General features: G+C 40.7%; 1 protein-coding gene across 3 annotated transcripts in view; it reads left to right on the top strand.

The window, feature by feature from the left end:
• Positions 1–13,924, top strand: part of REV3L (REV3 like, DNA directed polymerase zeta catalytic subunit) — a 262,767-nt gene extending 248,843 nt beyond the window's left edge. For all 3 annotated transcript variants that reach the window (XM_089664511.1, XM_089664520.1, XM_089664519.1), the window contains 3 exons: positions 3,477–3,723; positions 8,521–8,730; positions 12,788–13,924. In XM_089664511.1, the coding sequence (XP_089520637.1) occupies positions 3,477–3,723; positions 8,521–8,730; positions 12,788–12,928 (598 nt within the window). In that variant the 3' untranslated portion in view covers positions 12,929–13,924. The remainder of the gene's footprint in view (positions 1–3,476; positions 3,724–8,520; positions 8,731–12,787) is intronic.
• The last annotated feature ends 1,856 nt before the right edge of the window (positions 13,925–15,780 follow it).

The following is a 15,780-nucleotide window of genomic DNA, read 5'->3' on the forward strand; positions in this document are numbered from 1 at the left end:
TTATTGCTCATTCATATTAAGTGTTCATGCATGGCAAGACCACTTACTGTTATCTCACATATATATTCTTATTATAGCCAAATTTACCACCCTAACTCCTCCCACAGTTTTTACACTACATAGACAGTAATATACCGAAACGTGCGGATTGTTCCCGATTGGTGTGCTATTACTTTGTGGAACGTTTCGCTGAATGGTTCACGAAATATCGGCGTTTTTGTGGTGAAATTGGTCCCATAGGAATGAATGGCGGAATGTTCAAAACTAGAGTGGGAGCTGACAAAAGCTAGAGTGTGAGATGAAAAATCAGGACATGATTTCTAAACTGCCATCACTCCCTCATTTTCAAGCCCACCTACACAAATCTTATATCAAAACGTTCAGCTATCCCTGCTGCCACTACAAATGTCCACGGCTGAGCCATAGTCCTGATAGTTTTCACAATATGACCATTTGTTTGCAACTCACGCCGCCCATTGACATTCATTGAAACTCCACTCTAGCCACCTCAAATTTGAAGGGCAATTTCTAAACTGCAACTGTGCCTTCATTTTTAATATTTCAGAGACATGCTATACATCAAAATGTAGGTCTAGGTCTTGTGATTCTCACAATATAAAGCTCTTCGGTGTAGGATTTAAAATTTTTAAACTACAACCGTTTGAAGATGGCAACCGCTAGTGAAGTGAGCAAGTTGGAGCAGTTTGTTTTTAACTGCTCTTCTCTGCCCTTGCTGTAGAGTGAGTTGCCATAGGAACCCAGGTGTGTGAGCAGGCAGCAGAGTGACAAAAGCTAGAGTGTGAGTTGTAGACTACTGGTGGAGGCAAGAACACTTCACACAATTTCCCCAGAAATTGTAGCTTTTCTAGTTTTGTAATATTGTACAGCTTCTTGCTGGCACTGCTGCAGCAATTTCACTTTGCACAGTCTTTCATTTTTCACTGCTCATAAAGGAAACCTATTGAAAACCTGATTCTCTGTTATTAGATGTTCAGTGTCGGTCAAACAGTCTCCAATGTATCTAATAGTAGCCAATTTCTTGAATGTGCATCTTAGTGAAGCAACATGCACTTATAGTCATTGTTAAGGGACTAAATTTAGAGCAATGTTTTGAACTAACCTTCAAAATATATCTACAGACGTAGGTCTGCTCATTCATTGTCTATAAGTGCACACATACAGAGAATTGATCTTGGCATGTCAAATAACATGCTAACAAATAAAACAAGGTATGTACACAGATCACCCATAACATTAAGACTATTTATGGGTAAAGTGAATGACACCGATGTCCTTGTTACAATAGCATCTGAAAGTTGGTGGGATATATTAGGCAGAACATTGAACATGTCCCTGAAGAAATGGACAACATCAGAACTGGACCACACAGCAATGGAAGAAACTGGCTCGCTCTGATCAGTCAGATATTCTTTCGTATCATGTAGATGGCTGGGTGCTTGTGCATCATTTACCAAGGGAAGAGAGAGCAGCAGGATGCACTATGGAAAGAGGGCAAGCTAGCAGAGGCAGTGTGATGCTTTGACCAGTGTTCTGCTGGGAAACCTTTGGTTCTGCCATTCATGTGGATGTTACTTTGACACATACCAGCCACCTTAACATTGTTGCTGACAAAAGTACACCTCTTTATGGAATCAGTATTCCCTGATGGCAGTGACCGAGTTCTAGAGAACGAGTTCAAGGTGTTGACATGGCCTCCAAATTTTCCAGATCTCAGTTTGATTGATCATCTTTGAGATGTGCTGTAAAAACAAGTCAAATCCATGGAGGTCTTACCTCACATCTTACAATACGTAGGACCTGCTACTGACAGCTTGGCGTCAGATTCCACAGCATACCTTCAGATGTCTAGTGCAGTCCATGTCTCCACAGGTCAGGGTTGTTTTCGTAAAAACAAAAAAAGGGGGCCTAATAAATATTAGGTGGGAGATCATAATGTTATTGCTGATCAGTTTATATGCAGTACATGCGGCAGGCATTCTGCTATCCTCGTATATTACAGTACAAGGTATTTATTATAATCATACACAGCACTGTCTGTTTTTGTTTTCCATGTCAGCAGCCAGTGAATGTACTATAATACACATTGTATACAAGTATCAGAAAAATATTTGGTTGTAGCAAAGAAGACTCTATCCTATCTTTGATGCCAAGCTACAAGACGTTTGATAATCTAAACAAAGAAATAGGATTTCATACCAGTGTGTTTTAGGTTTTATAGTCTATAATGTTGTTACATATTCAATGAAACCAAGGGCAGCTCAGAATAGAGATACTGTCATCCTGAGAGCTTGCAATTTACAGAGATGAGCAAGTTGATTTCACAGGTCACTTTCCAGACAAAGTGATGATTCTCTTAAATATTTTTGGGCCACTTATCTATATTAATTGACCGTGTTGGAACACTTCAGGCCAATGTCTTCTAGTAAAATCTACATATTTATTCTTTGTTTTTGGTCTGTTAAAGCATATACAAAGTGCTTTGTTATATCTTTTTTGATGTGTGCAAATACCTAATTGATCCTGCCAGAAATCTTGTGAACCAATAACCCCCTGTGCTTTCTGCATCTGCTGACTGTGATCCTTTGCATCGTTTCCATCTCTCTGTGGATTACAGAATACCTCTGTCCAGTGGGAGGTGTTCTATAGTCTTAGCACACTTCCTGTCCTAGGGTGATAGTGCTTCTCCTCCATAGATACATATATGGTTAGTGTTGTGATAGAAAGTGTGTTACTGGCAGGATCACCTATAAAAATAAAGGGGGAAAATAGGATGGAAAAAAAAAATTTCAACCTTCACATCTAAGGATTGGCAAGCTACTATATATTTAAGTTTTGCTCTTGAATTTAGCAACATTTTTTGATTGATACTGAACAGGTTATTGCACTACAATGTGACACCTGGTACCTCTACCTATACTGTATCTCTGGATGCTTTCTCCAGTGTCCGTCAGATAATGCCAAGCTCACCAACTGCCACCTGCACATTGTTTTTTGCCAAATGGTTTGTGTAGCCTTTAGCTGGCTATGTGCGTAGTTTTTTTTTTTTCTTTCCTCCAGCTGTTTCCTCCAAATTAGGTTGATCTAAAAAAAATAAATTACAACATATTGGAAAAAAGGAATTTAGGGTCTGGTCTGCTAGTTATTGTGTCCGCATACAATAATCATCCACATTTCTAAAAACTCCTGTCATCAATACACCTGGAAAAAAAAAGATACCCAGTCCCGATTCCAGTACCAACAAACCTATTATAATCTTAGAGTATACAAATGTAATTTATTAGGAGTATACAATCCTATTAAAACACCTGAAACCCCTAATGACCTTGCATGGAGTTTTTATTTATTTTTTTTTCTTCTGTATATATAAATAGTGTACCTCATAATCACATATTGCAGTGCCACTGTATTGGTCTATCTTACTTAATTTTTATAACTTTCTTCTCCTTTTTTAAAAGAAAAATGGTAGCATATGATCGTCGTTCTGAGCCCCGTGTTGGAGAGAGGGTGCCATATGTGATAGTGTATGGGACGCCTGGAGTACCCCTTATCCAGCTTGTACGACGACCCATTGATGTCCTGCAAGATCACAATTTGAGATTAAATGCAACCTACTACATCACCAAACAGATAATGCCACCACTAAACAGAATCTTTTCACTCATTGGAGTGGATGTCTTCAGTTGGTATGATGAATTACCAAGGGTAAGCATGCATGCATTAATGGAATCATCATAATGGTGCCATGGATAGTAAGATTTATGTAATCAGAGATTTCAGTATGCAAGGAACATGGAGTTTTAGCAATGGTAAAAGCGCAGGACGACGACCAGCTGGAAAAGTATACTGCTCCCCAAAGTTGTACTTGTGGGTTTCCTTAGACATGTGTTAAACATTGCATGACACTTGGTTCATCTCATAGACTTTGCACTGACCCAATCTAGGTGCTGTAATACATATTTCTTATTGCCTGCATATTTCCAATTGCTAGCTCAAAATGAATGTGTCTATACCAGCAATGGGCAAACTACAGCCCGCGGGCCGTATACGGCCCGGCGGACCTTTTAATCCGGCCCGCGGAGCTAGGCTCCTCTCACAGTCCGCCCTGAAGACCGGTGTAGCATGAAAATCTGTCTCCTATGAGGATCTGTCCCCCTCGACGTATCTGCGCATGTGCCGGAGATCGCCGATCGGCTGCTAATGCCTGAAACTGGCACATGCGCAGATACGTCGAGGGGGACAGATCCTCATAGGAGACAGATTTTCATGCTACACCGGAACGGCGCGGGAACACGGCGAGAGGAACGCGCGGAGCAAAGGTAAGTGAATTGACACAGGGGGGACTTGGGGACTTAATATGGGGGATGAATTAATATGGGGAATGAATTACTATAGGGGGGATGAATTACTATAGGGGGGATGAATTACTATAGGGGGGATGAATTACTATAGGGGGGATGAATTACTATGGGGGATGAATTACTATGGGGGATGAATTACTATATGGGGGATGAATTACTATATGGGGGATGAATTACTATGGGGGATGAATTACTATGGGGGATGAATTACTATGCGGGATGAATTACTATATGGGGGATGAATTACTATATGGGGGATGAATTACTATGGGGGATGAATTACTCTATGGGGGATGAATTACTCTATGGGGGATGAATTACTCTATGGGGGATGAATTACTATATGGGGGATGAATTACTATATGGGGGATGAATTACTATATGGGGGATGAATTACTATGGGGGATGAATTACTATATGGGGGATGAATTACTATATGGGGGATGAATTACTATGGGGGGTGAATTACTATATGGGGGATGAATTACTATGCGGGATTAATTACTATGCTTACTATGGGGGAATATTACTATACTTACTATGGATGACACATACACATCATTCATCTACTCTTGGTCCGGCCCCCGGGTCCAATATATGAACCCATTGCGGCCCTCAAGTCAAAAAGTTTGCCCACCCCTGGTCTATACGGTATACCAGGAATCCAGGCAACCTATACCATTAGAGAGAGCAGAAAAGAGGATAGTTTATTAGCATTAGATCTCATGGTATCTGGAAGTAGAGACAACTGAATATTCTAAAACTAGTCAATATTGACTACAAAATACTGAGAATTTTTTTAGCACATGATGACAAAAATAAGCATCTGCAGACCATAGGCATTTTATTAAAATGTACACCACAGCCAAAACTGAAATAGAAACGTTTATTTGTATAAATGGAGCACAGACTACCATCTTAATTCTACAGTACGGGACTCAGGCTGAGTATTCTTAGACCTTGTGTTATAGGCTCATTCCTTCAGGTGACTGGACACTGGGAAAGCCTTTAAAGTCACAGCTTCTGGGTTTCTACCTTAGAACACTACACCACTCTGTAAGTACTCAATATTTTGCTTGGAAACTAAAATGATAGACGACTTCTCCCTTAGAAAGAAATAACTCTTAGCTTACAGGGTAACTCCACTTTTATGGGGGGGGGGGGAAATAGCAAATACAGCATATACAATTGCTACACAAGCAATATTGTAGTTTACTTTTATTAAAAATTACCTTTCCTTTTCCCCTTTGGGGGCGGCCTGTAATGTTGTTTTGGACATTAGATCCTGCATGGGCATTCACCTTGGCTCCCTGTGCTATGCGTGTATTTAGCTGCAGAGTGCTATACAGGTCCAGGGCCATCGTCTATACCTATGGACCCAGACTCAGAATACCTCTTTGGGGGAATGCCCACCATTATGGGCAAAGCCTGGACCCAATATAGGAACCAGTGTTTTGGACAGGGTCAGACTGTATTTTTTTTACAGTTACTGGAAATAAACATGACTATATTTATACTTTACCGTCACCTCTACATAGGGCCTTTACTAAGAAAATAAGGTACGGGTTGCTGTGTATTCCTTCTCAGACATTCTTACACAATATTCCATACCTTCCTACTCTGTCAGTACCCCAGAAGGGGATTCCCTGTTCATGTACAAATAGAATGAGCAATTTATGACAAATGGGTCAATACAGAATAAAAGTTTCACTGTTCAGAAAATCATTTCTGAGCACAAGCTAGTGGAAAAAGAGTTCACTAAAAAGTGGTCTGCTCCAGTAGTTGATCTGCCATCCTAGTCTTAAACACTGTACAAATTGAAGATGTTCTTCATGCAAAGATTCTGCAGATAGGAAGTATGAGATGCTCCTGAAGGCTGTCTTTACACATAGCTGCAACCAGCTATCGATGTGATTTCTGTTTGGCAAATTGCAGCCAACTGGAATAGGGCAATGATCAAACATGATCCTGTACTCTAGGGCTGTGCCTCAACTGAGCAATCAAAGCTAATACATCCTGCTCTGTTCTTTTCTGTGAATGCCCTAGAACATATAATGACACAAATTTCCAGGGTGGCTCTAATCTCTATACACATATGCAGAGTCTTATGGCTCAAAGCCTAAAAGATGGCTCACATGCATGCCTTTTGCAGGAGGACATCTTTTTTGTGAGGTACTTGACAAATGCATAACATGTCATAGGAGGGAAGGTTGTTCTTCTGTAGCGAAAGGTCATAACCCCCTTCCCCATGAGCCTCTACCTCCTCAAAATGCATCACTGTACCCAGGCTTCAGCTGCAAAACCCAAGTTCAGCCCTTCCTTTTCAGTGTAAGATTGGACCCACCAAGTCTTCCCCAAAGCCTGCTTGCCAATGAAGGGATGCCCTCACTCCCATGAATGAGGGAATGTCCATTACAGTTTGCCTCTCTGGGTCACAGAAGTCTCAAACTTGTGGGTTCCAGTGGCTGTTTCAAAGGGTAAAAAATAGAGTTCAAATGGACCAAAAATCCCTCATCAAATACATATGAACGCCACAATTTTTCATGGAATTTCCATGTCAGTTATTGCCTCTCTGAGACAAGGGGAATACCTGGCATCCATAGACATCCAAGATGCCTTTTTGCATATTCCCATTTATCCACCTCAGCAGTGCTTTTTTTTAAGTTTCACAGTAGGAGACCATCACTTTCAGTTTGTTGCACTGCTATTTGGCCTATACTATGTCCTCAGAGTATTCACAAAAGCCCAAGCACCTCTTCTGGTCCTCCTTCAAACTCTGCACATCCATGTCACAGGTTATCTGGACGACCACCTCCCAAAGGAGTCCACTTCAATCTAGTTATCTGAAAATGTCCACAGGACAATTCAGATGCTTCAAATTACCTGTTTTTGGGCAGGACCAAGGATCTTCTAACACTGGCATTGGATGTCTTGATAACCCCTGATTTTAGTTCAGGCTAATCAGATCTTTTTTTCCAGTCAGAATTGTACCCTGTCTGCTTACAAAATAGAGCCAGAGAAGAAGCTGGTGGTTCTCATTGTTCTAAACTGGCATAGAGGAACCAGGTGCACAGACATATTCAGCTTACAAGGAGATGACGCATAGTCTCTTTCCAGAAATACCAGGCCTGCTGTCTCAGGGCCCTATATTCCATCCTGCTTCTCAATCACTAGCTTTAGTGGCATGGCTGTTGAAGCCCACATCTTAGGGGAAGGAGGGTCACAAAGGATGTCCTGCTTCAAAGTCCACCATCAGTCAATGGATAAGACAGCTCATTGCTAGAACTTACACTGTAAAGGGCAAAAGTATTTAGATTTTTAGTGCCCCCTCCACCAGGTCGGTGGTCTTCTGTGGGTGCAGCTTTTGCCCGCAAGGTTCTTGCAGTGGCACTCTAATTCTGGGTTGACCCTTGTTGCTGTTGGGTCTGTTGGCACAATTTGCCTAGTTGTTACCAGTCCTTCTCATCCATTGCTTGGGACTTCCCAGGCTGTTTGTCCTGTACTGTACAATTAAAAAGGAATTTTGACTTACCTGTAAATTCCATATCTTGGATTACAGGACACAGGCTACCCTCTCTTCTAGTTCTGGGTCACTCTGCAATGCTTTCTGCAAAGCTTTTGACCCAGCAATTTCTGTGAATCAGTGGTCCACTCCAGTAACATTTGTCATTGAACCGAAAACACATATGCAGACCTGGTGTTCAGACTTCTCTTGCTGCATATCTTTTCTAAGGCAATGACTCAGAAAATATCATACCCAGAAGATCAGCATGAGAGCCTATCCGCTAGCCTTTATGGGAGGTCGGCCTACATATTTCTGTCATGACCAGGTTTATTGAAATGTATATTTAGTTGTTATGTATGTATTCATGTTGAGTTTGATTATAATAGCGAGTTTAAACTGATGATGATGAGAAGGAGAATTTTAAATGTGATATTGACTTGTAAGGAAATCCTACATATGCTGTTTCTTTTTACAGGTATGTGTAGTCTGTATTACATATCTCATAGACTGGTCAACTGAGATTATTACGGTTGACAAGATAAAATCGTTATGATGTGTATTGTCTGTCCAAAATGCAATTGCTAGTCCCATGTTATGCATATATACGATGTTTTTGTTTTTTTTCTGCACTGGCAGATTCAGAAAGCTTGTTCAACAGCACGGAATGAGCTGGACGCAAGGAAAGGCACAATCTCTCAGTATTTCACTACTCTGCATTGTCCTGTCTGCGATGAGCTAACACAACATGGAATCTGCAGTAAATGCAGAAGTCAACCTCAACATGTAGCAGTGATTCTTAATCAAGAAATTAGAGAGCTGGAGTATAGGCAAGATCAACTGGTAAAGGTGAGTAGACACATGTCTTTCAATTTCTATTTTAATCTTTTTATTTATAGCATTTCTAAACTGTCATATCATGACATTACGCAGATAACACAGTAATATTACATTTACTGGTCTTCAAAGTTCTTGAGTGTCACTCTTGTTCCACAAGATGCCATTTCCCAAGGCAGTCCCCCACCATTGAGATCATAAAGACTGGAGGGTGATGCTGACAGGTGCTGGATGTGTATATGATAACTTTTAAGGGGACATCCAATTGAGGGATATTGTGTGGATATTACTTTCCTTAAGATATTAGTATTTTAATTTTATGCACTTTGGGAACCGCTTACATTTTTTGACTCATCCTCTAAATATTAGGTTTTTAAACACAATTTAATTATTCTAAAGCTTTCTTTAGGGTATTTGTGAATGAGTTTCATATTTTGAATGTCAGATTTTAAACATTAAACCTAGAAATACTGCTGCAGGTCGGCAGGGGTGTCCAAAAATCACGCATATACACGCGCCAGTACCGGGTAGGTGGCGCGCGCGGTCCTTGCTGGTGATTCCTTGCCAGCACCCGGTGATCGAGTATCTCCAAAAGGGGGAGAGACCTATGCATTAACAACACAGATCTCTCCCCTGTCAGCTCCTGCAGAGCCATACAAAGCAGTGTGCTTACAGTGTAAAGCACACATACAGCCTATTGTAAAACAGCACATAGTTAACCCTTTGATTGCCCCACATGTTAACCCCTTCCTTCCCAGTGCCATTAGTACAGTGTCAGTGCTTTTTATTAGCACTGATCGCTGTATTGATGTCACTGAGGCTGTCAGTGACACCAAGTCAGTTTCCCACAGTGTCAACATGCCTGCTACAAGTCGCTGATCGCTGCCAGTACTAGTACAAAAAAAAGATTCCAGTATATATACTGCCATTTGTAAACGCTATAACATTCACATGAACCAATTCGTTTAACATATTGGGATTTATTTATTTTTTTAAGCAAAGACATGTAGCCGAATACATTTTGGCCTAAATTTATGACGAAATTTGATTTTTAAAAGTCAAATATTGTTTTTTTTTTTCTTCAAAATTGGCAGTCTTTTTGTTTTATAGTGCTTAAAATAAAAAACACAGAGGCGATAAATACCACTGAAAGAAACCTCTATTTGTAGGGAAAAAAGGACTTCAATTTCATTTGGGTACACTGTCGCATGACCGCTCAATTGTCATTTAAAGTAACGCAGCGCCGTATTGCAAAAAATGGCCTAGTTAGGAGGGGGGGGGGGGGGGTAAATCCTCTGGAGGGCAAGTGGTTAAAGCAGTATTAAACAGAAAAACAAAAATGTTATATATTGCAGTTTACCAATTCTTGGATGCGGTGGCCGCAGAAGTTTTCTTTTTTTTAGGCTTTTATACCTTTACTTCACCTGGTGATCCAGTTAGTAACACACTTCTGTCTCTGGGTGCCTGTACTGCACAGTGAATGAAGTAGTAAAGCAGACACCCTTTTGGACAACAGCATTGTCAGTCTGTAAAGAGAGGGTGGTATTAGTCAAGTTGATCTAAATCTGCTAGTCTAATAAATTGCAGCTAACACTTTATTAGCAGTTACAACTAAAGCCTTTTCCTTTTGAGATACATTTTATATAAATGAATAAAAGCTGACAATTGAAAGAACTCATGTCAGTGGTAAATGGTTTGTCTCAACCATCCAACTGCTATCTGGACAGCTTGGTCTGTAAAAGTACTGGATCACCAAATGAAAATAAGGGTAAAAAAGAGAATAAATGCAGCCACTTGTCTAAGAATTGGTAAGATTCAATGTAATATTGTTTTTGGATTTAATATTGCTTTTACCTGCTATTTTGAAACAGGGCTACAGAAGCTAGTATTCATCACAGCACTTTTTTAAATGTTTTGTGGGTTGCTGTATTCAGCCCAAGAGGTGAATTGAGCACCTCCATGGCTTCCATTCCAGCTACAGAGCCCCAACGTTTATTCAATGTGGTTACAAGCTGAATGTCAATGATGCAATAATGTTGTTAATCTTAAAGTGAAATAAATAAATGAAATATATATATAAACATGTTATACTTACCTGCTCTGTGCAGTAGTTTGCACAGAGCAACCTTGATGCTCCTGTTTTGGGGTCCCCCACCGGTGCTACTGGCTTCTCCTGACTTCTGAGTGCCCCCATAGCAAGTTGCTTGTTATGGGGGCACTCGTGCGGGTTCGATCCCAAGCAGCACTGTGTGCTTCTGTTGACACAGTGCGGCTTGGCCCCGTCTCCTGATCACTCGTCCCTATTTTTGATTGACAGCAGCAGGAGCCAAGGGCTCCTGCAACTCTCACGGAGTCCAGCGAGGAGAGAGAGAGAGAGAGAGCAACTCTGCTCTCAGTGACAGCTCTTGATTGAGATAGGGCTCAGGTAAATATTTGGGGGAACTACACTTAAAAGATTTTTGTTGCCATAATGCAGAGGGGTGAAGTTCCACTTTAAGGATTCAGTCCTTATAGACATAGTCTTCACATTTAGATCTGAAGCAGCCTGTGTCAGCAGTCTCTAAAGTTACCAGCCTCGGTTCTTTTAGAAGTCCCTGACCTGTTAAAACGCCCCCCAGGGGTTTGCTTTTCCCAATATCATATTAAAGAAGGGTTATTTTAAAATTGCTATGTCCCTGTAGTGGATCCAGTTATTTCCTGTCTTAACAAGATTCTTGACTGTTCTTGTGATGGACCTCCCAGTGTTAAAAGGTCTTGTAGATAAATAGCTAGAAGCCCTTTCCAAAGCCTTATTCTCCCTCATGGGCTCTGCCTGGTTACGTGCCACTGCAGCCTTGTCCATCTGCAAGAACTTGGGGGTCTGGTCCAAGGATGTCTATGGAAACTGGATATATCTGAACAGATTTTGTAATGCTTCAATAACTGGAACTCATTCTATGACCTTACACTACTGCATTATTAGGTTAGCAGTTATTGTATGCCTAATATCTAAAATGGGTCTCCAATCGGGGCACATATGGAGGACCTCTTGGCTCAAATGTTATTCTGTGGAGTATCAGTGCAAGAAACCATTACTGCATATATCCTTTAATAGGGAATGCCTCTTTTGATGCATTCCCTGACAACTTTCTCAAGGATATCACCAGGGGAAAAAAAACCCAAAAAACTGAACCTCAGTCTGGAAAACCATCCACTTCAGAGGCTAACAAAAGTTCTCAAACCTGGGACTTTGTTCTACCACAAGTCTTGGACTCCCAAATCCTTTAAACTCACAATCAAATTGTCCTCACAATAAGCGCACGCCAACAGTAGGGGATGTGTGTCCTGGATCCAGGACATTTTGGATGCTTGGTTCCAGAACCTGGTATCAAGGAGCTACAAGCTAGAAATTCAATCACTTCCTCCTCTCCGCCTGTTTATAAACCTGCCAAAGTCTCTTCAGCGGTTTGCAGACTCCTTTGCTTCTCTGGTGCAACTGTTTTGTCAAAAGGTCTTGCATATTGTTCCATTAAATGAAAGGTTCTAGGTTTGCGCATCATCCCCCACAGTACTGTCCTATGCTCCTTTCGCATCATCCCCCCCCCCCCCCCCACAGCACCTATCTCTGCCCCTTCACATCACACACACCACTGCCCCCCCGTCCCAACACAAATTAGTATAGATACGGTACGGTGAGTGAGAGTTGTCACCCTAGGACTAGAGTTGTGTTACTGGCAGGATTGTAAGAAAAATGAATATGAAAAAGGAAAACAAATGCAGCCACCAAGTCTGGTAAACTGCAATATATTATTATTATTATTATTATACAGGATTTATATAGCGCCAACAGTTTGCACAGCGCTTTACAAAATGAGAGTAGACATTACAGTTACAATACAATTTGATACAAGAGGAAACAGAGGGCCCTGCTCATAAGAGCTTACAATCTAAGAGTATATAATTGGTTTTGTTATTAGATACCCTTTTAAAGCAGCTCACACACAGGTGGAAAATTGAATTTCCATTCTTTGTAAGCATATGATGTGTTGCACAAACATGCTGGTAACTGTCTTTCTTATCCATATTCTAGTTATGCAAGAATTGCACAGGCTGCAGGGATCAACAGATTCAGTGTGTGTCCCTCAACTGCCCAGTACTTTTCAAGCTTTCCAGAGTGAGTCGGGAGCTCTGCAAGGCTCCATATCTACGTCAACTCCTCGACCAGTTTTAGATTGTGCCAGGAGGTGACCGGTGCTATATCGCCTATGTGTTTATCACACTACAGACTATTGTGCATGGTGCTGTTTTTTCATTGTTTCATGATTTTTATGATTTGTTTAATGACTATAATTCAAGGTAACACTCATTTCCATCCACGCTGGGGGTTAACCTATGTATTGCTATCTTTATACAATGTACAAAGTACTTTTTCCTTTGTTTTAACTTTGTAACATACATTTTTATACTCAAGGTGTTTGAAGTAGCTAGAGGAATCAGTGTGTAAATGCATTTCTTACTACAGGCTTTGGTTACTTCCAAGCACACAGCTTAGGAAGGGGCACTGAAATCTGATCAGCATAATGCTCGCCTCTCTTGATACATCAGTATCAGACCTCGGTTCAATTCTAGAGCACCCATATAGTTTCTAAGTTTAAGTGCAAAATATTTTGTAAATAGACCTTTTTTACTTTTGAAACAACTGAGTAAAATAATGTGCAATGGGATTTTATACAGTCAAGCGGTGTATGTCCTCCATGTTCTGCTCCACTTGTACAACATCTTTTTGTTACTTTGATCAGAGTGTGCAAATTGTATTTCTGTGTAGCATTTCTGACCGTCACTTTAAAAAAAAAATATCAAAAAAGGAAAAAATATATTGCTGTCTTGCTTTAGCTGTTAATTGGGGCATTGTGAGGAACTGTGCAAAGACATTTTTTGTTATAAAACTGTGGGACTGTTGCAATACTTTAAATATAAGATTTATTCCATTTTGCTTGTTTTGTATAGACATTTCTATGGTTTCTAAATATGCTTAAAATATTTTTTTTCTTTCCTTATGTACAGTTAAATCTTATTTGCCATCATCCTGAACACAGCATTGTATTTAGAATATTTGTATAACTGTATAAAATGAAAAAAGGAACTATGTGGTCAATGTATTGTTTTCTAAACTGGAAATTGTTTGAAAAATTTAAATGAAAACAATATTAAACATGAATAAAACAGAGTATTGTGATATTTGTGAATATGCGTATCCACAAAGATTATGAGAATTTTGAATTACCAAAATGTTCAGATAAATGCAAAATTTAAAGTGTTACTAAACCCACAACAGTAAAATCAGTCTGTACAGTGGGGAAAAAAAAGTATTTAGTCAGCCACCAATTGTGCAAGTTCTCCCACTTAAGATGAGAGAGGCCTGTAATTGGCATCATAGGTGGACCTCAACTATGAGAGACAAAATGAGAAAAAAAATCTAGACAATCACATTGGCTGATTCGGAAAGAATTTATTTGCAAATTATGGTGGAAAATAAGTATTTGGTCAATATCAAAAGTTCATCTCAATACTTTGTTATATATCCTTTGTTGGCAATGACAGAGGTCAAATGTTTCCTGTAAGTCTTCACAAGGTTGGCACACACTGTTGCTGGTATGTTGGCCCATTCCTCCATGCAGATCTCCTCTAGAGCAGTGATGTTTTGGGGCTGTCGCTGGGCAACACGGACTTTCAACTCCCTCCAAAGGTTTTCTATGGGGTTGAGATCTGGAGACTGGCTAGGCCACTCCAGGACCTTGAAATGCTTCTTACGAAGCCACTCCTACGTTGCCCGGGCGGTATGTTTGGGATCATAGTCATGTTGGAAGACCCAGCCACGTTTCATCTTCAATGCCCTTGCTGATGGAAGGAGGTTTGCACTCAAAATCTCACGATACATGGCCCCATTCATTCTGTCCTGTACATGGATCAGTCGTCCTGGTCCCTTTGCGGAGAAACAGACCCAAAGCATGATGTTGCCACCCCCATGCTTCACAGTAGGTATGGTGTTCTTTGGATGCAACTCAGCATTCTCTCTCCTCCAAACACGATGAGTTGTGTTTCTACCAAACAGTTCTATTTTGGTTTCATCTGACCATATGACATTTTCCCAGTCCTCTTCTGGATCATCCAAATGCTCTCTAGCAAACTTCAGACGGGCCTGGACATGTACTGGCTTAAGCAGGGGGACACGTCTGGCACTGCAGGATCTGTGTCCCTGGCGGCGTAGTGTGTTACTGATGGTAGGCTTTGTTACGTTGGTCCCAGCTCTCTGCAGGTCATTCACTAGGTCCCCCCGTGTGGTCCTGGGATTTTTGCTCACCGTTCTTGTGATCATTTTTACCCCACGGAGTGAGATCTTGCATGGAGCCCCAGATCGAGGGAGATTATCAGTGGTCTTGTATGTCTTCCATTTTCTAATTATTGCTCCCACAGTTGATTTGTTCACACCAAGCTGCTTGCCTATTGCAGATTCAGTCTTCCCAGCCTGGTGCAGGTCTACAATTTTGTTTCTGGTGTCCTTCGACAGCTCTTTGGTCTTCACCATTGTGGAGTTTGGAGTGTGACTGTTTGAACTTGTTATCAAACATAAAAGACACCTGTCCACAACCTCAAACAGGTGCCATTGATACAGGTAATGAGTGCAGGACAGAGGAGCCTCTTAAAGAAGAAGGTACAGGTCTGTGAGAGCCAGAAATCTTGCTTGTTTGTAGGTGACCAAATACTTATTTTCCACCATAATTTGCAAATAAATTCTTTCCAAATCAGCCAATGTGATTGTCTGGATTTTTTTTCTCATTTTGTCTCTCATAGTTGAGGTCTACCTATGATGCCAATTACAGGCCTCTCTCATCTTTTCAGTGGGAGAACTTGCACAATTGGTGGCTGACTAAATACTTTTTTGCCCCACTGTATATGCGGTAAAGCATGCTTGCTATACTCCCTGTGGAACCTAAGGGGTTAATCTTCTTTTGATCCTGTCTTCTCTGTTCCTTCCCTTTTTCAAGCTCCCACTTATTATTTCCTGATAAGACATACTGAACT

The sequence above is a fragment of the Staurois parvus genome, unplaced genomic scaffold, assembly GCF_062004578.1.
Source record: "Staurois parvus isolate SC_StPar_1 unplaced genomic scaffold, SC_StPar_1.0 ptg000048l, whole genome shotgun sequence".
NCBI lineage: Eukaryota > Metazoa > Chordata > Amphibia > Anura > Ranidae > Staurois > Staurois parvus.